The sequence below is a fragment of the Xenopus tropicalis genome, chromosome 6 (genome assembly GCF_000004195.4).
Source record: "Xenopus tropicalis strain Nigerian chromosome 6, UCB_Xtro_10.0, whole genome shotgun sequence".
In the NCBI taxonomy this organism is placed as follows: Eukaryota; Metazoa; Chordata; class Amphibia; order Anura; family Pipidae; genus Xenopus; species Xenopus tropicalis.
Genome location: NC_030682.2, coordinates 78678579 through 78703731, shown reverse-complemented (window position 1 = coordinate 78703731; position 25153 = coordinate 78678579). Strand labels below are relative to the sequence as shown.

Genomic DNA, 25153 nt, shown 5'->3' with positions numbered 1-25153 from the left:
AGGTCCCTACATTATTGGCCAATATATGGGGTCCCTCCTGACAGCCTGCCTGACCAGTATGACTTGAGTTTTTTTTTTTTTACTGTTAGCGTACTTTTAACCCACGAACGGGCCGAATGCGTCCGATTGCGTTTTTTTCGTAATGATCGGTATTTTGCGATTTTTTCGGAAAATTGTCGCGACTTTTTCGTTACCAATACGATTTGCGCAAAAAAACGCGAGTTTTTCGTAGCCATTCCGAAAGTTGCGCAAAATCGCGATTTTTTCGTAGCGTTAAAACTTGCGCGAAACGTCGCGCCTTTTAAGTTAACGCTACGAAAAAAGGCGCGACTTTTCGCGCAAGTTTTAACGCTACGAAAAAGGCGCGACTTTTCGCGCAAGTTTTAACGCTACGAAAAAATCGCCAGATTTTGCTCAACTTTCCGAATGGCTACGAAAAACTCACGTTTTTTCGCGCAAATCGTATTGGTAACGAAAAAGTCGCGATAATTTCCGAAAAGTCGTAAAGTCGCCGAAAAAATTGCAAAAAATACGAAAAAGTCGCAAAATGTTTGTTTTCCAATCGGAATTTTTCCAATTCGAATTTGTGTCTTAGTAAATCAGCCCCTTAGTGTTCCATTGCCTGGAAATTGCTTTTTTTCTGTAAGAAGCTGATTTATATTTATATTATTTACATTATAAAAGTAGCCTTCTAAGTAAGTCTTCGTGGTTGACACTTGCAGCAATTCCACAACATATTTCTCTAAACAAGATCTAGGGCCAAACTGGTCAATTTATATACATATATATTATTAGCTATGATCACTAGGTCACAACTTAGTGTACTTCCCATTTGAGTATAAGGGGAAAGTGATCTACATTTTGGCACAGGGTAATGTAATAACATTTTGCCCAGGTTTTCAAACAACTGACCAGTAATGGGGCTAGTAGACAAGTAGCTTAAGAATATTTTATTACATTACCCACTGATGTGAAATGAGATGTATCGGAACAAGTGGATAAGAGGCAAATATACAGTGCGAGGGTTTTGCATAAAGTCAATAAACATATGGTTTCAGAAGTGACAAAAAGGGTCATTTAGCACAAAGATACTATCAAACCCAACAGATAATCCTAAAAATAAGGGTACCTCTATATATTAAGTGAATAAACAATGCCAAAAGAATCATGTTACTGTAGGATAGGAACCAATCAGCAGCTAGGCTGACATGATAGGGAACTGAAGCTTGTCTTTGCTTGTGTGCGTGCAAGGCTGGGATTGGCTGTTCCCCACCTTCTGTGTTTCCGGCAGGGACTGTTAGGACACACCCTCCTTCCATTTGAAACACATACAGAGACCTGATAGGATCTATAGGGAGCTCCAATAAAGGAGCTATTTTGAAAAACTGTATTCAATTTTAGACCAATGTGAAACAAGCACCATGTATTATTCATAATTCCCTACAAAATTAGGGTTTTTTTCCCATTTATCCAGTATGTCGCCTTTAAAAACATTAATAACAAAGTAACAATTTGATTATAATATGACTTACAAAGAAATGTATTACTATGATTAAACAACACAAATATTCAACACCCCTACAACTTTACTCACTCTCACCTAATAGCTTATGTCCATGTAGCGAGTGTAAGGTACCCACATGCAGGGCTATTTGTGGAATAGCTGATTGATTAATTGGATAATATGAAAACCAGCCACAAATGTGGTTGACCCACAAAACAAACTGATATATATCGGGGTATTCTGTTTAAAATTAATTAATAATATGATATAGATGTCTAAAAAGATTTTGATCATTTTTTTTTATTTTGTTTCTTTTGAATGACTGTACTTTTTGTTCTTCTGCTTCTGTTTTTGGAATTGAAGCTTATCTGCTTGTGAAGGTCACTGACCTTGCAACCATTCAGTGGTTTAAATTAGCAAACTTTATCTGGAGAGACAAAACTCATTAACAGCAAAACATTAACTCTGCATTCCTGAATTCCCTTCCACTAGGCCAAATGCAGAGGTCCTTAGAAAGAGATTACATTTGCAGAGGATATCTTGGAGTTGGCATGTGCTCTAAGTTGGCTTGGCCCCAGTACAGAATCTGTCTTCTCTCTGCGTCTGCATTCTTTGTACTGTGAATGGAGGGAAGCATAACAAAGAGACTGTTCACTCACAAAACATCTTATTGAGAATGATTCACTGTATTATAATGATAGGGTTGAAGCCTAGTACTTGATAAATTCAGTGCTGTTAACGTAAGTAAATTAATCTTCACACAATACATGCTTTACTCTTACTGGACATAGCCAGGATATTCAAGCATATCTAATATCCAAGCTATAAGAATGAATTAGGTGTGACGTACACCTACCTGTTCTATGGATACAGCCGAGCTAATTGAAGCGGAACTGTCAGTATTATTAAAATCTGCTAAATTCTAGTCAATGTTTATTAAAGAGATAAAAATATTAAAGAGATAATAACATCACACATTAAACCAGTTACTAAAACACTGTTTATGCACTTTATAATTTTGCCATAAATGTATTCCCTTTGCTGTTTCTTTACATATCCAAACCCTGTGAGGGGGCGCCATATTTGCACTGGAGTAGTCCATGTCAGAAATTGTGAGGTCAGGTTTAGCAACTTCAAGTAACAATTACTTACAAAAGCAGCCCTATCAGCTGCAAGGGCAAACAAGGTTTTGAGTTGTATTAAAAGGGGTATAGATTCACGGTAGGAGGGTGTTATTCTTCCCCTTTACAGAGCGCTGGTAAGGCTGGTAAGGTGCTGTTCAGTTTTGATCTCCAGTGCTTAAATGGGACATTATTGAATTAGAGAGGGTCCAGAAAAGGGCAACTAAGCTGGTAAAGGGTATGGAAAGTCTCAGTTATGAAGAAAGACTGGCCAAGTTGGGTCTGTTTACACTGGAGAAGAGGCGCTTAAGGAGGTGACATGATAATTATGTATAAATATATAAGGGGATCATATAATAACCTCTCTAATGTTTTATTTACCGTTGGATCCTTCCAATGGGCACAAGGGTACCCACTCTGTTTAGAACAGTGGTTCTCAACCTTCCTAATGCCGCGACCCTTTAATACAGTTCCTCGTGTTGTGGTGACCCCCAACCATAAAATTATTCCTAAGACCATCGGAAATATGTGTTTTCCATTGGTCTTAGGCGACCCCTGTGAAAGGGTTGTTCGACCCCCAAAGGGGTCCCGACCCACAGGTTGAGAACCGCTGGTTTAGAAGAAAGGAGGTTCCATTTAAATATTCAGAAAGGATTTTTTATTGTGAGAGCTGTGAAGTTGTGGAATTCCCTCCCCGAATCAGTTGTACTGGCTGATACATTATATAGTTTTAAGAAGGGGTTGGATGGTCTTAGCAAGTGAGGGAATACAGGGTTATGGGAGCTCTTAGTACAAGTTGATCCAGGGACTGGTCCGATTGCCATCTTGGAGTCAGGAAGGATTTTTTTCCCCTCTGCAGCAAATTAGAGAGGCTTCAGATGGGGTTTTTTGCCTTCCTCTGGATCAACTAGAAGTTAGGCAGGTTAAATATAGGCATTATGGGTGAATGTCATGGATGTACGTCTTTTTTCAACCTAACTTATTATGTTACTATGTATCAGTTAAAAATCAGCATAACCTATAGGTAACTTTTAATGTACATTAATATTTTGTTTTCTTACAGTTGCTTACATATTTAAATTTATAAACCTCTAATATTGCCCTTTTACATTTTTTCCTTTGAGCCATCTTTTTATGATAGGCTGCGTGCTCCATCGGGGATCACATGACCAGAAATAATGCAGCTCTAACTGAAACAGGTAGAAGTGTGAGAGTAAAAGACAGAACCCTGTCCATTATTTGACTGATGTGGCCCTAGCATGTATGTGTGCCTTTGTTTGTTTGTGTGCACCATGAATTGTAAGATCCCAGGAAGAGGCCCTTAATTCTTAAAATGGCAATTTTCTATTTAGGAGTGCCCAACAGCACATACTAGAAAAATTTATTTTTATGAAAATGGCTTATTTAGGTGAAGCAGGGTTTTACACATGAGCTGTTTTATGCAATATATTTTTTTATAGACACCTACCTTGAACCTATCTTTAAATAAGTTATTTTTTTTAACTGGCGCAGTATTATGGACTGTCTTTTCAATAATTAAAAAGCACCTCTAATTGATTTGTTAGATAACATTAAAAAATCATGAAACATACTAAAATAATTTGATGTTTTTTGACAGGGAAAGGCTACTTGAAATGTGGCTCACTTGCCCTTTCAAAAATTCATAGAAAAGCATTCACTGGAATAATATGAACCTAGTCTGAGTTAAATGTCTCCCGGCAGTTTTGTTTTATAAATAGATTTGCTCATTAAGCCATGATCTACAGCTGATGCATATTCTGTGTGCTAATTCTCACAACTCATGCCTATTTTAACCACCAAGAACATTCCCGATGATCACATAGAAACAATTCTTTTTATTCAAAAAGAAGCATGTTTTTGTTTTATTTTAATTGTTTTACTAAGCCAATCCAAAGAATTATGAGTATATAGTCCATATTTTCTGTTGGGTTCAGTTGTCTCCACATCAGTATTTCTTTTAGACTGACCCATGTTCTAGATTTCTTTTTAAATGAGAAAAGTAGCACCATAAAAAAATAGTTCAGATACCAGCAATTTAATCTCTAGATTTAGGGCTCATACTGACAAGCGTATTTTCCTGCTTTCCCCAGTGTCAGACTGGGGTGGAAGGTCCCACCAGAAAACTAGGGGTGGCCTTTGCCTGTATTACACCTGCATGTGGCGCTTACGCACCTGTCTTAGTACAGCCCCATGAAGACAAATGGGGTGCATTTCTTCTGGCGCTCCCCTGTGGTAAAAAAAACGCTTGTCAGTACGAACCCTTATTTAGGTTGAATTGCTCTAAGTACTGAAAATTCTGGGAGACATAAGGCAGCTGTATGCACAGAATAAATTGCAAGCAAATATTATGGGGCACATTTACTAACACTGTGCAAATTTGCTACCGTGCAATTACCCACAGCACCCAAGCAAAGTTTGGACATGAAGTAGGATGCCTAAAGCTAAATTGTGATTGGTTGCTTTTGGTTATGCACAGTGGAATATTCGATCAGTGTTAGTGAATGTGCCCCCTTGTGACCTTTTTCATGTTTGGCTTTTATACAGGCAAATGCCTGTGAAGGGTTGAGATTTTAAGATATTTGATAAACTGATTAAAGTAAAATAAAGTAAAAAACATGTATTATAGTATAAGTAGCAAAGGACATGACCAGGACCATAACTGAATCAAAGTACAAAGAACAGTAAAAAAAAACCCTAGAAATGCAAATAAAATGTAATATATATCAACAAAAAAATCAAATCTAACTTTACATAGACTTTAACCTATAAAAACCTATACAAACATCCTGTTTAAGTGCAAAAAAGCAACCTGACTCACCCATCATGCCCAGTGAAAAGGGTCCCAACAGGTTTTATCCAGTGCCCTGTTGAGCCAGTCCAATCTTGTACCATAATATCCCAGTTTGGGATGGCAGCTGGGAACAGAAGGTACACAACTAAATGTGGGGGCCAATGCTGTCAAGCAGCTCTGTAGTTCTGTACATGGCTATGGGGGCACAGATAAATTGCGGAAAATCTCAGTTAAGTGATTAACAAGGGGCACTGCTGCTAAAACTAAAAATTAACCTGTGAGGCTTTACTTTTTCTTGAATTAGAAAACTTGTCAGAAACTTGCCCCATGACAATAGGCTGTAAATCCTCATTAAAATGTTAATGACCCCCATTGTGACCTTACCAGAGATTTGAAATGTAGACTGGGTGAAACAAAGAGAAACAGTAGAGCTTAAAATTAATCTGAGGGAAAAATGTCTGGAAGAAAGTTGTTAAAATGTAGTTTAAATGTTGTTAAAAAGACAAATTCATAAAAGTGTTCTGTAAACTGCCTTTGTTTGACCAAAAACTGAAAAGTGGTGGTTGAGTCAGAATTTAGGCAGATATCTGTTTGTGAATATGGAGAAAGTGGTTTACACCAGTTTTACCACCACTTTTACTCCAAAAAGGGCTATCTCCACTTCAGTAATCCTGTTATTTGGATCTAATTATAATGCAAAATGAGTGACAACAAAGACCAGGATCATGAGATAGAGTTAGAATTTTAGATGACTGGAAAGTAAGCAAACATACAGTATATCAGAGAGTAAAGTAAACAAAATACTGTTAGGAATAGGTATCAGTAACTGAAAGGGGAATTATATCAGGATTAATTTAATTTGTATAGATGAAAGGTGATATCAAACCTGAGTTCAAGAGGGAATCTTGGTGCAGTGTTAGGAGGCTCAGCAGCCCTGTCCTTCAAACTGGGCTTCGAGCTGTGCCTTTCTAATACTTCCTAAGTTGCTTGTCTAAATGAACCACAAGTTAGGGGGCAGGAGGAGGGTGCCAGTCAGCCCTGCATGTCCCTCTTGGTTGGAGTGCTGCCTAGTACAGGTAGCGCTCGACCCAAGGGGCATGCCACAGGTCTCTGCGCTCCAAAAAGGAGCACAGAGACATGCACAAGTTATGCAATATAAGAGCAAAAAATTGACAATAGCTGTTTTTTTAACTTCGCGAATTGCGTCCTAGATCATAAAATACCCCTTACGTTTTGCATATCTCCAGTTTGAAATTAAGAATTTTATATGTTTCATAGATCTACAACTAGCTAGTGGTTTGAATGATAGACTGAAATATTATTAGGAGATGGCCTATTCACAAAAAAGTTATAAAAAAAACCAATAAAATGGCAGCTTCATGTTTCTAAGCGTGGCTGACCCCAATAATGCGAATAATTACAAAACAAATAGAAAAACAAGACCAATTGCAAATTGTCTCAAAATATTAGTGTCTACATCACACTACAATTTTATATGAATGTGAACTTCCTCTTTTAATGTCCTATATTTTTCCTATTACTAAGTAGTCATTCCATGGCCAGTCATAAGCTATTTTAAACAAAGGCTCTCGTGATTTAGAGACTACTCATTAGATAACTCATTAGAAGTCTGAAAAACAGAATATCATTGAATTCTGTTTGTAGGATTTTGTTGTATTGTGAATCTGTATATTATCCTTAATCATAACACTTTTATACAGATTCTTTGCTGCTGCTATAAAGCAGTGAGATAGCTGTGGGTGTTAAGTATCTTTTACTGTTTATGGCAGGGCCAAGTCACTGTATATTTTTAGACTCACAGAAGGCCTTAAACAAATAAATGACTATAGTACAGTTGGCACTGAAACATATGATTTACTTTTTCAAAGTTAACTTTATTGGGGTAAAAATAAAATGCGTTTCGGAAAACAAAGAAAACATCTGTAGATATAAAAGTTTTTATTTCAGTAAATAGCATTTGTGCGCCTTTACATATAAAATGGCCTTGTGCAGTAACCCCATTGCTGATTCAATATGCCATCTAAAATTTATTATATTAAATGCCATCAAGCACACAGAATTGGTGAAAATCATCTGTTGTAGTTTATTTTTTTTGTATATTTATTCATCTGACTTTCTACCAGCTGACCTGGAATCCTGTTTGCAAATTTTTGTTTTATGTTTAATTTGTGTTTGCTTCATATACAGGTATTGGATCCGTTATCCGGAAACCCATTATCCAGAAAGCTCCGAATTACGGAAAGCCTGTCTCCCATAGACTCCATTTTAATCAAATAATTCAGATTTTTAAAACTGATTTCCTTTCTCTCTGTAATAATAAAACAAAACATTGTATTTGATGCCAACTAAGATATAATTAACCCTTTTTGGATGCAAAATAATCCTACTGGGTTTAATTAATGTTTTATTGATTTTTTTAGTAGACTTAAGATATGGAGATCCAAATTACAGAAAGACCCCTTATCCGGAATACCCTTGGTCCCGAGCATTCTGGATAACGGGTCCTGTTCCTGTATTTTATTAAATCTAATATGCATGCTAAGGATAGAACATAGTTTCCTATTTATTTCTCCTTAAAGGAGAAAGAAAGGTAAAAACTAAGTAAGCTTTATCAGAAAGGTCTATGTAAATACAGCCATAAGCACTCACAGAAACGCTGCACTGAGTTCCCTGTCAAAAGATTTATTGTGTCTGTAATTCCTGTGCTAGAGACACACAGCTCTCTGCTGTCTCCCCTCTCCTGCTCCCCCTTCTCTCAAGAATGCTAAGAACTCACCCCCCCCCTTAGGAATGTGGATCTGAGCCAATCAGCAGAAAGCTTCCTCATAGTCTTACTAACTGAGCATGTACACTTGGTCTGGGTCTCGGTGCAGGAGCGAGGCATTATGGGAACTTTCTTTACACAGCTCAGCATTTTTTCTTCCCGGTTGGCTTATGATCATCTGAACGGGAGAAATATGCATTTACACATAAACTAAAGCTGCATTTCACTGTGGGTTGCATTACTAACAGCACGCTAGTAATGCAAGCCACAGTGAAATGCAGCTTTAGTTCATATGTAAATGCAAGTACAGTGAATGATCTGCCTCCTGCCAGCTGTGCTTTGATACCTTATTGTCTTTTAATGGAAAATAAATATAAACTAACCACTCCCAGTGTAATCAGCCACACATTTTTCAAAGGTCCAGAGATACTTGTTGCCAGTAATGTTGAAAATACAGTGCAGGTACATCACCATGGACTATAACATATATACTACTGCATGAATATAGCAATAAGATGTAGTATGTCCCAAATTTTAAGACCCTTTACCAGCTCCCTCACGTAACAAATGACACAAAATGGAAATTTGTTATATTTAAAGTGCAAAAGTTCAATCAGACCAACCTGAACAGCATGGAGCAGATATGCTTAGAATGGGCCAAAACCTAAATGATCTAAAGCTGTTATTGATGCAAAATATGGCTCTACAAAACATTAACATGGGGATTGAATACAAAAGGAAACATCATATTTTCGTATTTATCTGAAGATTAATTGTACTAAACAATGTGCTTTGAAATAACAATATCACAAAGAATACATTTTCACTGAACAAAATTTGGTCGAGGGCCTGTGTATATATAGTCAGTACTACTACTATTTGTATCTGCGACAGAAGGCACATCCCTTAATGCTGCTGCTGCTTTTAGACTGAAAATGATTTTAGAAGCATTGTGCAAGGACCTAATTACTGTGCAAGGTGCAGCTTGACCTCCATTTATAGTTTGCTGGATAGAGGCTGAACCAAACCCCTTTTGTCTGCTTACACTGCCTCATGTAACTCTCACCGTATGCCCTGTGCACAGGCCTGCTTGGAGCAGGAAACATATTACGTGGATATTGATTCCTTTTTTTGTAAAATGTCTAAGCTTGCAATGGAAACACCAAAAGCAGCGCTGATAAAAATTGGTTTGTTCATATTGTGTGTCATCTGGCTGCGCTCCTTTCTGTCAGTACTATCTTTCTCTTCATCAGCAGCAGAAATCAGAGAAGGGAAAAGGGTTTCCAAGGAACAAATGAGCTGCGTTGGCAGCTGCTCTCCAGCTCATTCACCTCTCATTAACATCTGAAATAATCAGTGTGCAAATTCACCTGCTGAATGTGACACTCACCAGTTTCTGCATATTATAAAGTATGGCATCACAATCAGGAGTTAAAAAGGACAATTATGTGTCAGCGTGTATCTTCCCTTTGTTTTATCCTGCACAATGCATAATAAAGTATAAGGGCACATCACATTCCTTCTTAGCATATTTGCATTAGAGATGAGTAATACATTTACAGATATTTCTATTGAGACATTTATTGCAAACTTTAAAAGTATCAAACTATATCTAAAGATTGGGAAGTAATTAACCACTTTTCCCAGCAAGTAGTGGAACTGTGCATGTGTGATACAAATATATTGTGATACCTCATAAAATATTACATTTCCAAAATACTGTTATGGTACCATTGCCATGAATAGCAATACTGCCACTTATGTGATAAGGCTTTCACTTGTTAAAGGGTTCAGTGGTTTCAAATGTGAGGTCTTCAGCTTGCAGCCTTTCTAACTGTTGCTCAAACGCTCTTAGATTATGGTGGTAGTGCATGTGTGAGTACCCAAGGGTGTCTGGTGTTGTGGTTACCATGCAGTGTGTATACCAATCATTCTATGTGAATCCGCTGCATGTCATGAGCTGTAGTTTAAGAGATGAAAGTCATAATTATTTGTTTTTTTCTGCATCATAGATTCAGACAGACCTTTATCTATTTTTTTCTACCCACAAGAAAACTGTAATTCTCACTGGGACCAATTAAAACATGCAGTTAAGCAGTGCAGCTAAGCCCAGTGGAAAACACTGGAATAACAATGGAAACTGCAGCCCCATACATCCATGGGAGCTGTGCTAGATTATGCATTTTAAGCAATATTCTATCTGCATTAATTCTGAAAAAATTCTTAAAAAAGCATACAGTAAATCGTTCCTCAATGGTTCCCGAAATGTATACAATTAAAAAAATGCCTAAAAAAATAGACAATATATCACCCTCCCTACACACATAAACAGGGCATGGGTCAGCAATAGTCATATATTTGGTACCAGGAATTTATAAGAGAATGAAAATGTGGTTAATAAGTAATAGTGTTCTGACTCTGGCAATGATATTAACATATTTGTGTTATTTAATGCATGGATGAAATTTATCCAGCTAAAAATGCCTGCTTTTTTTTTTCTCACAGGCATTAAATCGGGGTATTGCTGCCGTCAAGGAGGATGCCATTGAAATGCTTGCTAGCTATGGGTTGGCATATTCACTTATGAAGTTTTTCACTGGTCCCATGAGTGACTTCAAGAATGTTGGCCTTGTATTTGTGAACAGCAAGCGGGACCGCATGAAGGCAGTGCTCTGCATGGTGGTGGCCGGCATTGTAGCTGCAGTGTTTCACACACTTATAGGTACAGTTTTTCGGGAATTCATTTGTGCATATTGTAAACAAAGCAAGTGAGGAATAGAAACACAGCCAGTATGCATTGAGGTGAAAAACACTCACCATGTTTTTTAAGTATTGCTTGCAGCCTGTATAATATCCAAACTCAGCAAAGCATGAAATGCCATTCCTGTGAATTCATTTGTCAAATTTTGCACCGTCAGCCCAATATCACACTGCCTGACTATTAAATAAGGACGTAGCTCATTGTCTAATTTGTCTAGATCTGTTTGTACAGTGTTTACTTGTGGAGAAACAGTGATATCCTCAATGCTGTGTATGAAATGATGTGCAAATTTCCTAGCCCTGAATAGTTGAAAGGGATGTTCACCTGTAAATAACAATTAGTAAGTGTCACGCACGGTATCCCAAAACTCAGAACAACAGCCAAGGTCCCGGTCTGAGCTCACTCTTCTGCTTATAACAGCCACCTTTCACTTCGGGAGGAGCCCTCCGCTACTCGGGTGCCGCAAGGACTTATTGTGAGAGGACCAGGGCAAATGTTCTGAGCAGGCTAGGGAACTTAGTGTTATGCAGAATTTTGGGGAGAAGAGACGAAGTGATCAAGCCGAGGTCAAACCAAACGGGCAGCGCAGTACAAAGTCAGATTCCGGAACCGTAGTCAAAAAACAGGCAGAAGGTCAATTCAGGCGGCAATCAGCAAGGTCAGAGTTAGGCAAGGGTCAAAACACAAATCAGAGTCAAACAGCAGAAAAACAAGAACCAGGAGGCGAAGCCGAAGTTGGGCGATGAAATAAAGCACAGGCGCCTTTAAATATTTGAAATTCGCGCCTTGCACGATGACGTCGCGCCAGCTTTAAATGGCAGCACGCGTACTGGCGAGCAGGACACGCGCACTGGCGCGCATGGAGAGGCGGGCGTCCCCGCTAGACCACTAGGTACTCTTACAGTAAGTTTACTTTTGGAGAAACAGTGATATCCTCAATGCTGTGTATAAAAGGATGTGCAAATTTCCTAGCCCTGAATAGTTGAAAGGGATGTTCAGCAGCTTTTCAATTGGTCTTAATTGTTTTCAAATAATTTGCCATCTTGTTCTGTCTCTGCATCAGTGTATCTGGGTCAAAAATACATTGACTTTGAAGCTTCGATTTTATTATTCTTGTTTTTGTTGTCTGTGTTGCTGTTTTGGTCCTCTACTTTTTGTCTTCTATTCTATATATATATTATATGGGTTTTGGTTTTTTCTTCATTTTTTTTTTTTTTTTTACCAGTTTTTACCTTTTTTTCTCACAGCATACAGTGACCTGGGCTATTATATTATAAATAAGCTGCACCATGTGGATGAGTCTGTGGGAAATAAGACACGGAAGGCCTTCCTTTACCTGGCAGCGTTCCCCTTCATGGATGCCATGGTAGGTTTCAGTAACCAGCATTGTGTCCATCTTCTTGGCAGAAAGCAATTAGTCATTTTTTATAAACACGTTATTTTTAATTACACAAAATCTCTGATTTTACCATCAATTAGTAGCAGTTATTACAAGTTTTGTTTTATTATCACTATGCTTAAAATAACAGTGATTGAACTTTTTGTTTTATATGTATCCTTGTAAATTTTCTGATCAAGACTTTTCCCTGCAGTCTTTAATTAAACAGAGAAATGTCATTTTATATGTGCTTTTTAATACCCTGTGCCTCAGACTTAACTAATATTTGCCAAGCTTTATAGCTATTGCTCATTTCAAACATGTGAAAACCTGTGGCTACCACATTAAGCATAGAGAGCTGTGATGTGCAGGTTTGAGGCAACCAATTGCCCTGAAACATATATAATTAAAAGGATCCAAAATTCGCATTCAGATGGTTTGTTAAAACAAAAAGATAGAACATTGCATTGAATTAAAAGTTTGTCTGGAATGCAGGTAAAATGAACCTTAAACCTAATTCTACAAACGAGTGTTATATGTTTTACTATAGCATTTATCTGATTATTTGTTATGTGCTATATTATCAGTCCCACCTGATTTTTTCTAAATTAATTCTTTTTGGTTTGCTCTGTTCTTTTATAGGCCTGGACGCATGCTGGAATTTTATTAAAACACAAATACAGCTTTTTAGTGGGGTGTGCTTCCATTTCTGATGTCATAGCACAGGTAAATATAGCTAATTAGATTAATACAAATCATTTTTTACCATACATCAAGTTTTAGCCTCACTTCAACTTCAGGCTCTGCATTCATTTCTACTTGTGTAGATTAAAAGCATGGATGAAAATACATGGGTAGCAGACCCAGCAAATGCAGATGAGGGTGTAGAGGCCCTGTAAAGGTACAAAATGATGCTCAGCTTCAGCAAATAAACATGTCATCCTTCTGAAGTTTTTAGTTTGGAAGGATGTAAATTTTGTTTTACAATAATCTTTTCTAGACAAGCTTCCTCCTTCTCTGGTACAAGAGAGCCCATAGTGTATGACTGAAGTGCTTTTATTATATAAGTACATTTTTGAGTAATGTATGTTTACTGCTACTCTGCGCGCATTTGATGTTGGTGCTTCCCACATGTGCAGATGTGGGACTTTGTTAGCGCTATACTCTGCCAAGTTGTGTGGCTATGGTGCATGTACAGGTGTGGGACCCATTATCCAGAATGCTTGGGACCAGGGGTTTTCCAGATAAGGGGTCTTTCTGTAATTTGGATCTCCTACCTTAAGTCTGCTAATAAAATTATTTAAACAGTAATTAACCCAATAGTATTGTCTTGGCTCCAATAAGGATTAATTACATCATAGTTGGGATCAAGTACAAGGCACTGTTTTATTGTTACAAAGAAAAAGAGAATAATTTTTAAATATGTGAATAATTTGATTAAAATGGAGTCTATGGGAGATGGCCTTTCCGTAATTCAGAACTTTCTGGATAATGGGTTTCTGGATAAGGGGTCCCATACCTGTAATGTAAAATTGTGTAAATTATGCATGGTTATAATGTAATTGCAATAACTAAACCAGTTCCTACACAATGTTGTTATGGTATTGCTTAAACATATTAAAACTATATTACATAGTAGAAAGTCTTGCTTTAAAAAGCAGGAAGGCTTATTCTTAGTTGATTATGGAAGAAATTGAAATGCTTTGCTGGTGTTTATCTTAAAAAACACAGTTTGTAGCCTGTAAAATAAATATACCTCTGGGTACACAAATAAAGCTAGCTTGTTTGCAGATGCCTAACAGAATAAACACTCTATATGGGCTGTGATTGCCTCTTAAGGAACAAAAAAATGATCACAAGTTCTTTTGATTCTTTAATAGGGGATTTAGCATAAAATTATCTGTTACTTAAATGTAGTGGTTTGAATGAGGTAGGCTTGAAGATGAATAGAAGCTCTGAATAAAAATACAGGTATAGGACCCGTTGTCCAGAATGCTTGGGACCAAGGGTATTCCTGATAAGAGGTCTTTCTGTAATTTGGATCTTCATACCTTCTACTAAAAAAACAATAAAACATTAATTAAACCCAATAGGATTATTTTGCCTCCAATAAAGATTCATTATATCTTAGTTGGGATTAAGTACAAGGTACTGTTATATTATGACAGAGAAAAAGAAAATCAATTTTAAAAATATGAATAACTTGATTAAAATGGAGTTAATGGGAGACAGGCTTACCATAAAAGCTTTCTGGATAATGGGTTTCCGGATAATGGATCACATACCTGTATTACAAATATGAACAGGTATGGGATCTATTATCTGGAATGCTTGTGACTCTAAAGGGTATTTCTGTAATTAGGAACACTAAGGGGCAGATTTACTAATCCACAAATCCGAATCCCGAAAGGGAAAAAATCGTATTGGAAACGAAAATTTTGCGACTTTTTCGGCGCCATCATGGCTTTATCGTATTTTGCGCGACTTTGCGCGGTGGCGCAACTTTGCGCGGCGGAAAAACCAATCAGATTTTTTCGCAACAGCAGCGAAAAAGTTGCGGAAAATATACGAAAAAGTCACAACGGCGACGAAAAAGTTGAGACCCAATAGAATTGTTTTGCTATCAACGAAGATTTGTGCAGCTTAGTTACCACCAGGTAACAAGGTACTGCCTTACTATATCAATTATTATCAAATAGTGTTATACAGATATAATACGTTTTATTGAAACACGTACATATATACAACTATATTTGCATTTGTGCAATAGTGGTTGACTATCATTAGGCTGCTTTTAAATAAAACTAATTAGCATTGTAACTTCTGGTGCCTACAATTCATTGCAATGTTATTAGAACTGCAGATAATAAATTGCCCCATTTTTCTTAGTGAATTAAATTTCTAAAATTATGAAATATTGACTTTTAGTGAATTTTTTTTGCATAAATATGATTCATTTTGATTGTTTTGTGTGAATATCGTCTCCTCCTTTCTTTACCACTCAAAACACAATTACAATGGCTTCTATTGCTAAAAATGTGTTTCTCCCTAGTGCAGCTGTGGGGGTGACAGAACCCTCAATCCAGATGATCTAAACAATAGTACTCATTTAAAGATGCGTTACCACACCAAATGCTGTGGCAGTACGAACCAGGTTCCTACTCTAGGTGCAGGTGGATATATAAGGGTACATGCATGTGCAAAGTGTACAAGTGTCCAAGAGCTCATGACACTTGTTCAGTATACGCATGGGTGCAACCAAAAATCCAGGTGACAAGCATGCGTAAATTGAGGGAGTGTTCTGCACCTAGGACACCTGTATATTCTTTGCATACAAATGAGAACCTTTACAGTTCTTGGTAGAAGAGTTGAAGTAGTACTGTTTCTTTCCAGTCAAGGGTGCGGGCTCTGTGAAGCTGCAATGTAGAGAAACACATTTTTAGAGATTGATGGCCTTTAAATACATTTCATTTTTTAATGAAAAACAACTTGATTAAAAACTGGCTTCTCTATTTAGAAATGGCTGGAAGTAATTTTATTTTAAGAATACTTACAGCTCATAACTTTAGTTATTTAATTTCATATTCAAGAAAAGAAATACAATGATCTTCCTTAAGGGTGGTCCTGCTAGTCCAGAGAACAATTTCCTCTGTAGATCTTGTTATCTAAAATGTGTGATCCTTTAAAATAATTACCTTTAGTGCTACAGGGGTATCATTAGCCTTTACAGTGCAGATCAGTTATGATGAAAATTAATGTGTGCGCTGGGTAAGATATCTTTAAGCAACTGGATTGTTGTCAGAAAGACAAAGTAATTTTTCCAATGTTGATATTAACTGTTATTCTTGTTGATTATTTCTTTCTCACATATTTTCTTTCGAATATCCCAATTAGAGAGAAAATGATAGTTGTATACTGTGCATGTGCAGGTCTAAGGGAACCCTTCAGAATAAATGCGGAATATGTTGGCGCTTTATAAATAAATGTGAATAATAATAATAAATGGCATTGCTTGTATTGAAAGATGTCTGAGCTGTTTAATTTTTTTCCAAAGAGGAATGCAGTCCTGAGGAAAAAAATTGCAATTTTATTCACTGTGGAGATTCTAACATTATGGCAATGCCCAGTGAATCAGTTGCTGAGTAAGAATATGTTTTTCTCTTCTGTATTACCATATTTCAAACACAACAGACTTTTTCTGCTATTTGTTCCAAGCAATTTTAAAATCAGGGTCTTATAGTTACAAACGGCTTGCGTAATTAATTTACCAGCAGATGTTAATCGAAAATGTATTCTCAGACAATTTGCACCATATGTTCACGGACACTAATGCTGCTTTCCTGTTACCTACAGAGAGTTTTCTGTTACTTTATGCAGCATAAAACAGTAGCTCCCAGAGTTGCTTAAGATATTCCAAATTCTGATTACGTCTGTGTATGGAGAAAGTGCATACTTTACCTTTTACCTCCTACTGAACTATCTGTGGAAAGGAAAGTGTAGTATTTCATTTTTTGTGTTATGCAGAATTGCAGGTATTACCTGTGGCATTTTGGTAGAAGTAACACTATTGTTGCTTATACTTTTTTACCAACAAGTTAAAGGTGCATTGCTGCTGGGCGTTAAGACCTGCAGTATATTAGATGAATACTGTTTTTGGAATGTTTGTTTCTGACTTGCTCGCAGAGAACCGTGAACTAAGCTAGCAATAATAAGAAAGAGACTAGGGAGAAATCTATATTTTGCTGTTTGTTATAGGAAAGAGTCTGCCATTGTCATTGCATACCTACCTAGATTTACCTGACGTGCTTCTTTGATGATCCTCTCTTTTTATACTTTTATTGCCAGTGGCTTTGAATCTGTTTCTTTGGTATTATCCTTTAACAACAGTATTTAAATAAGGCACTCATACCTTAAGGAAAGATGAATAGTTCTTTCAATAATATAAATCATTTATATTCCGTTTTTTTGTTCCAGGACACCATTAATAAAACACAAATGGACTTTCATAACTATGCTGAGCACTTTTTTTTCTTTTCTTTTTTTTTTTTATTACTTATTGAACTGAGGTATTTGATTGCTTGTCTCTCCATGAGATGTATACTATACATATATTAATATAATTAAGTAAAAAAATTACTAAACATTAGTTAATGGTTGCACAAGCCTGTTTACTTGATTTTAACTTTCATCCAAGCATGTATAAATGTGCCAACTAATCAATATTGGATCAACTTTGAGCAGTCAAATATAGATACATTCTTTAACAGCATTCTGTCATTCAGTGCTTTTCTACTGGTAATTTCCATACTGGTAAAATGCATTTTCCATGTTACTATGAATTTGTAGTGTCAGTAGGAAAGGCTCTTTCTAAATTTTATGAATGTTATGCATAGTGAAATAATAACAACCATTTGAGTTCCCTATTCTCATAGACACCATTGCATGTGAAATTGATGAAATTGCAACAGTCCTTTTGTCAAATGGTTGGTGCTCCTTCATTCATATGTAAAAGAATTATATTATGTCATAATAAGACGTACCCTTAAATCCATATGTGTCATCCTCCCCTGTGGATAGCACAGCAACCCCCAGCAAATCATTACACACCTTAGGGACCATGTAATGACTATTTCCAACTACTAACAAACTTCTAGAAAAAAACCCTTTCAGGTGCACCTCCCACAGGCAGCGTAGGGCAGGCAGAGTATGGCACACACGGGCAGGGTAGGGCAAGCAGAGTATGGCACACACAGGCAGCACAGCTTGATAAAAGGTCTCATGTGACCTGAAACGTTGCTGCTGTTGTTGTTTGCCCCAAAAAACTTTGCAATAAAGGCATTTTAATCTACAAAGACAAGAGGTGCTGTTCCTGTTCTTCTGTACACACTGGCAGCATAGGGCAGACAGAGTATAGAACACACAGGCAGACTATGGCACACACAGTTGCCTACCCTATGCTGCCTGTTTGCCATACTCTACCTGCCCTTCCCTGCCTGTGTGTACCATACTCTGCCTGCCCTACCCTGCCAGTGTGTGCCATAATATGCCTGTCCTATGCTGCCTGTGTGTGCCATACTCTGCCTGCCTGTGTGTGCCATACTCTGTCTGGCCTATGCTACCTGTGTGTGCAGTGCACACAAGCAGCAAAAGGGCAGGTAGTACAGGTGATACAGTCCTGACACTGCTGTGCTTCTACAGTCTGAGGTGTAAACAGGTGAACAATGTGGACACTTACAGTCTGAGCCTGATGTGTGAACAATGCAGGCACTAAAAGTTGTGAACAACACAGGGGCTTCAAGGTGTGAACAATACAGGGGATTACATGTATAAACAAGGGATTTACAGCCTGAATCTGAGGTGTGAACAATGCAGGGGCCAGTTAATCTCAGTACTGATACCATTTAATGCTTACACAAAGGTAAGCAGTCACAGCAGCCAGACAGAAGGGGGAGCACACAGAGGGGGGTCCAGTGCCGCCAGTTGGACAGCACTGTTCTAAGATATTTCCACAAATATTTTCATTTTCCCCTGTCAATGTTGCCTGCTCAGTATATATGGCCCAGCATATAGTAAAATAGACTTTTTTTTCTAGTTTAATCACTCTACCTCTTAATTTGGAACCATGGTTTAAATAAGTAAGAGATGCACCACTGACTTGACACAGAGTGACTGTTTTATGGTATTGACCTTATTATAAAATACTCTCCATTTGATTTCGTTAAGTAGGATTATCATTCTCTGATGCTGGCTTCATGATTCAATTGTTCCGCCCCACATGTACATGAATAACAGTGCCAGGAAGGAAAGCAAGGTGTTACATTCTGTATCAGCACATATAGCACTGATATAAAGAGTCACCTTCAAAGAAACAGATAAAAACATATAGCTGTTAGCTGTTATGAAGCAGCTCCCGTAGGCATAAGGGTTGATTCACTAAAGTGCGTTAAAACGAGCGCTATTTATAGCATGCGTTAAAAATTTTTATTGCATCTTATTTTTTGCGTCTTAACGCACGATTCAGTAAAAGAAAATTTGCGTTAATTTAGACGCAATGCTTTTTGCGTTATTTAAGTCGCGAAGACTATTTTCATGCAGTATTTGACGCAGCGCGCACTAACGCAGCGTGCTACTTGTCGTGTGTGCTGATTAACGCACCTGCGCTACTTATCGCTCGCACGCCATATTAGCCATACACACCATTACGTTCGTAAAACTACTTTTTCTGAAAATGCCCATTTCCCTGCAAACTGGAGGCTACATCACTCTAGGGCCAACACATACTTAAATAAATCCCACTGCAAAGTCCTTATTGTGTTGCCAAAAGCTCATGAACTGTACTTTTCTATAATTACCGCCTGCCCCAAGTAGGTGCTAATTTTCGCATAGACTAATACAATATTTAGCATTACCAGGACTTTAAATACTGGGGTTAAAACAAAAAGCAAAAAAATATGCGCAGCACAAACCATTTTACTGAACCTATAATGAACAAAGGGGTATACTGCCCCTTAAAAAGGTGGTTCATGAGGTTCAAGGGGCTAAGTAGTGTTTGTGGAGTTTGCAAATTGGAGCAGGTGATTTCTGTAATCCCTAGGAAAATCCTAGTAGTCTAACACAAAAGTTGTTAATCAAGGGAAACGATTGCCTCAGGTTTGCCTCAGATTGCAAATACTGAACACGAGCTGGCCAGCAGTACTCATTTTTTCTGGGCCCACTAGTGCTAATGTACTAATATTTATTATAAATATTTTTATAAGTGCCCTTTATAAGTGTTTAAAAAGGCATTCTTTTTAACGTTTTAAGACACTCACTGCTGCATTTATCCAGTACACAGGGTCAGTGGACTGGGAGGTTTATCATTTGAGTCATTAGTACTCATGCTTTGAAAAGCCTTTCAGTCATTAGGGTTGATAAGCGTTATCGCATGCTTTTTTGAGTTAAAATTTACGCAAAAATAACCCTCGATTCGAGTATTATCGCATGATCGCAAGTTAATTTATGCGTTAATTCTCACATAGAAATAACGCATGATTCACAAACACATAAGAAGCGTTAGACGCGCTAAATATCGCATGTGTGCGAAAATTAACACCTACTTGGGGCAGGCGGTACTTAAAGAAAATTGTGGTTTGTGAGCTTTTGGCAACACAATATGGACTTTGCAGTGGGATTTATTCAAGTATGTGTTGGCCCTTGAGTGATGCATCCTCCAGTTTTCAGGGAAATGGTCATTTGCAGAAAAGTAGTTTTACGAACATAATGTTTACGTGCGTTAAATCGTACGCTAATCACGTGCTAATATAGCAAGCGGCAAAATATATCGCGTGCAGCGGGAATTAACGCACGCGCAGAAAATAACGCAAGAAAAGCGCTCATCGCGACTTAAATAACGCAAACAACATCGCGTCTTAATTAGCGCAAGTATCCTATAGTGAATCGTGCGTTGTCGCAAAAAATAAGAATCGATAACATTTTTAACACATGCTATAAATAGCGCTCGAAATATCGACCTTTAGTGAATCAACCCTATTGTCTGTTGTGACTTTCAGAAAATAAGTCACCCAGCTGACAGTGTTTTTGAGTTTCAGAACCTGCAAGGCTGATCAAGATGATATGTGACGTTTGATATTTCTGAAAGAGCTACAGTGGTCTAAGTTCACCACTTGTGTCAAAATCCTCTCTTCTTGCAGTTTTAGCCATATTATTGTTTTGATCCTGTTCCTATATTAATGGAGAAGGAAAGGCTAATAAAGTGTTAATTTCAAGCTGCAGGCATACCTTCAGTTCTCTCAATAGTGCTCTTAAGTCTCCCCATATTTCTCCCCTTCAGATGATCAGAAGCCTAAAAAAAAAATGCTGAGCTCTGTAAAGAAAATTCCCATAATGACACGCTTCTGCACCAAGACCAAGACCTGTGCACATGCTCGGTTAGTAAGACTGAGTAAGCTTCCTGGTGATTAGCTCAGATCACACATTCCTAAGGGAAGGAGGGCATTCTTGAGGGAGGGGGGAGCTGTGCATTCTCTGGCACAAAAAACAAACAGACAAGAAATCCCGTTTCTTTTGAAAGAGAACTCAGCGCAGCGTTTTTGTGCTTATGGCTGTATTTACCTTTCTGATAAAGCTTACTTAGTTTTTACCTTTCCTTCTCTTTTAAGGTAATCCTGAAGCATACTTGGCATGTGAAAAATGTCTGATAAATTGCTCTTGTACTAATAAAAACTACATGTAACCTGTGCTTTATTGTAGAATATGGTTTTCACCATCATTTAGATTTATATATAATTACATTACAATATCTGTAATTGTGCAGAGATCTTTAGAAGTCCAGCCGCATAAATCACTTTAATTCCTTAAATATGGCCTTGAATGGTAAATATCAGAATGTTTATTGCTGTGTTATGAAATATAAAGCTGTTGCATTACAAAGCAGTTGCATTATTAATGGGATCCATCATTTTGAATAAAGATTACTTTTAACATTCCTTTATTCTCTTAAAAAATGTCTGTAAGCTAAAAATCAGAACCATGAATCTAAACTATTTCACTGAAATGTGCTATAAAAATGTTTCTTTATCTGATCCTTAGGTCGTGTTTGTTGCTATTTTGCTACACAGTCATCTGGAATGCAGGGAGCCACTTCTTATCCCAATCTTATCTTTGTATATCGGAGCTCTTGTACGTTGCACCACCTTGTGCTTGGGTTACTATAAGAACATACATGATAAGATTCCTGAGAGCAGTGGGCCGGAGATTGGAGTAAGTATGAAGGCCCAATTTACTGGCCAAATCTATCTATCTATCAGTCTGTCTGTCTGTCTGTCTATCATCCTCTTCGTTTCTCTATGGGTAATATCTTGCCATCAGTTGTTATCTGGGTTCAGTATTCATGGAAGCAAATTAGTAAATGGGATCGCATTGACCCTGTAGAGGATATTGTGTTAGGATTACAGGTATAATACAAAAAATGAGCAGCAAATGGTTTGTTCTGTCTGAACCTACTGTTTATGGAAAGCTTGCTATAAGTACTACAGCCACATGTTGGTGTCATGGCAGACACTAGAACATTGATGCTTGTTAAAAAATCCTCTGGAAAGCACTTGTGACAGAGACAATAGAGACTGCTCTGTCTGTAGCCACAATAGGGGTAAATAATTGGACATTATCATTATAACTATACAGCATTTGTTTTTGTTTGGGCATGTGCCCATGTTATAATTAAACATTCATGCAAACCACTGCCTGGTGTCTATGGTAAACTGCTGGGCTGCTGAGCAATAAAACGGAAAACCACAAAAAATAGAGAATTAAGACCTATTGCAAATTGTCTCAATATCAATATCTACGTAATAATAAAAGTAAAATTTATGATGAGCTACCCATGTAAATGCTTTGCTGTTTGTCAAGCAGAGCATTTACATGGGTAGTTCACCTTTAATTTAAAAACAAGATATTAGGAGGAGTTGTCCAAGAAGTTTACAAACTGGCAACCAGTCAGTAAGAGAAAGTTATATTCTTTTGTTTTTTGCTACTACTAACAATATTTGCCGATATAAATGGCTGCTATACATCTCTGTACGATTTCATGCCCAGAGGTTTTTAGAGTTTTTAGTGAATGCAGTTTCAAGATTGACAGCCCTGAGCATTATGGTATTTCAGGGGTTTCTCAGAAAGAGTGAGGACATACTGCATTATGACAAACTGTGCTGTTATACCCAACCCACAGCTAGAAATAAAAAATAGTGAAACTCACTATGAGATGGGGTTGGGTAGAAGCCTGTACCTTCAATGCAGAAGTGATACAAACTACAGTATATCATGCTATGGTGCAGTCTGCAGGAATCGCCTCTTTACATCATTGGTAATAATATATATATCTGTCTGTTTTAAAACCTAATGCTTTAAGTTACTAAGTCATTACATGAACGTATATAGGCATAAGATTGGTTGCTTTTTTTAAAGATCTTAGAGTTCTGAGGTGACTTAATATCCACACGATTTTAAATTCAGATACATTACTTCTTATAATGCACTGAATTATGCAAGACCATTTATATCTGATTATATTAAAGCATGACTTAAAAATATAATACACAAGGGCCACAAATATCTTGTAAATTATATCCCTATAAACAGTGCTTAGTGATGTCATCAGTAGTAAACAGTGTTTAGTGATATCATTTTTGTCACGACTCACTGAAACTTGTGTATTACAGAAAATAATTTACCCCTTGTAAAATATGAGGATATTAGAAGTCATCTTGGAGTTTCCTGACCTTTATAAAATATGGTCATGAAATGCCTTGGTGACTTATCCTTAGATATTACAATTGTGGGTACATTATTTACTATGTATGTATAAATGTATAATGTAGAATGGCTGTTACTACTATAAATATATAGAAGTATGGGATCCGCTATCCAGAACCCCGTTAACCAGAAATCTCAGAATTAGGGGAAGGCCATCTCCCATAGACTCCATTATAATCAAATAATTCAAATTGATTTTCTTTTTCTCTGTAATAATAAAACAGCACCTCAAACAGATCCCAACTAATATTGATAACTAATATAATCAATACTTATTGTAGGCAAAATAAGCCTATTGGGCTTATTTATTGTTTAAATTATTTTTTAGTAGACTTAAGGTATAGAGATCCAAATTACAGAAAGATCCCTTATCCTCTAAGCCCCAGGTCCCATACCTGTACTTCTGTTTTGTTGTTGAAAGATTTTATCTGATGATAAAGTGACCTTGACACCTGAAGTAAGTATGCACCATTTAAAAATGCATTGTATGTTATGTTAACCATCTACTAGTAATTGCTTATTTATTATGAGGGCTTTAGCTGGAGCCTTCCACAACTTTTGAGGGTGCCTAGAAGGCCATAAGACATTTTTCTGCAGTTCTTTTCTTCACACCTAGTTGTCTCCATTCCACAGAGGCTCTTTCTGAAAATTAAAACTTGCATAGTATACTGTGTCATTTTATTTTTACTAACTGAAATATTTTCAAGAGGATGTGACTACTAAACCAGAAACTGAATGAAGCAGCTGTTCCTTTGTTTCCAAAAATGTGTTTTCTCATTCTGCAGGGAGATGCTACAATCAAAAAGATGCTGAGTTTTTGGTGGCCTTTAGCATTAATACTGGCTACTCAGCGAATCAGCAGACCCATCGTGAACCTATTTGTCTCTCGTGACCTGGGGGGCAGTGCCGCAGCCACAGAGGTAGGTCAGCTGATCCCTATATTGGGTCCTGCCTGAACTTCCATCAATGATATTAAAATTTACTTTTTTTTGTGTTTCTGCTATTGATATTGTACTTACAGGTATTATTGCATTCAAGCAATGCATGGGCAATTGGACTAAAAGATGCTATATTACAGATATTTCCCATACTTCTCTAACCTGAAGTGCTGGATAAGGGCTTAACAATTCCTTCACTTGGTCTCCTAAACCATAATTTTTGGAAAAGCAGTGGTTTAACATTTGGGAGCTCGATCCCCACTAAAAATATTTTTGTTCCCCAACTCTCACTAAGCCAGGTGTGGGGGGGCACAAGAACAACACAGAAGACCACTTAATCTACTATAATGATATAAAGACACAAGGCTGCAGGCTTTAACAGTTTATAAATATATAGGTGCATACTGATAAAAGAGCAAACTATTGCAGAAATAAATGGAGAAAAAAGCATTCTGCCAAAAGGCAGCAGAGGTAGGGGATATTATTATTCAGTGACTAAAGGATGGCATACAATGCTGTAACTGTTCTACATTTGATATAAATC

At 37.2% G+C, this 25153-nt stretch overlaps 1 protein-coding gene across 1 annotated transcript in view; it reads left to right on the top strand.

Moving 5' to 3' along the window:
• Positions 1–25153, top strand: part of ankh (ANKH inorganic pyrophosphate transport regulator) — a 77392-nt gene that overhangs the window by 32025 nt on the left and 20214 nt on the right. Inside the window, exons 2-6 of the mRNA XM_002933122.5 lie at positions 10728–10944; positions 12231–12349; positions 13004–13087; positions 21950–22120; positions 24457–24591. Of these exons, the coding sequence (XP_002933168.1) occupies positions 10728–10944; positions 12231–12349; positions 13004–13087; positions 21950–22120; positions 24457–24591 (726 nt within the window). The remainder of the gene's footprint in view (positions 1–10727; positions 10945–12230; positions 12350–13003; positions 13088–21949; positions 22121–24456; positions 24592–25153) is intronic.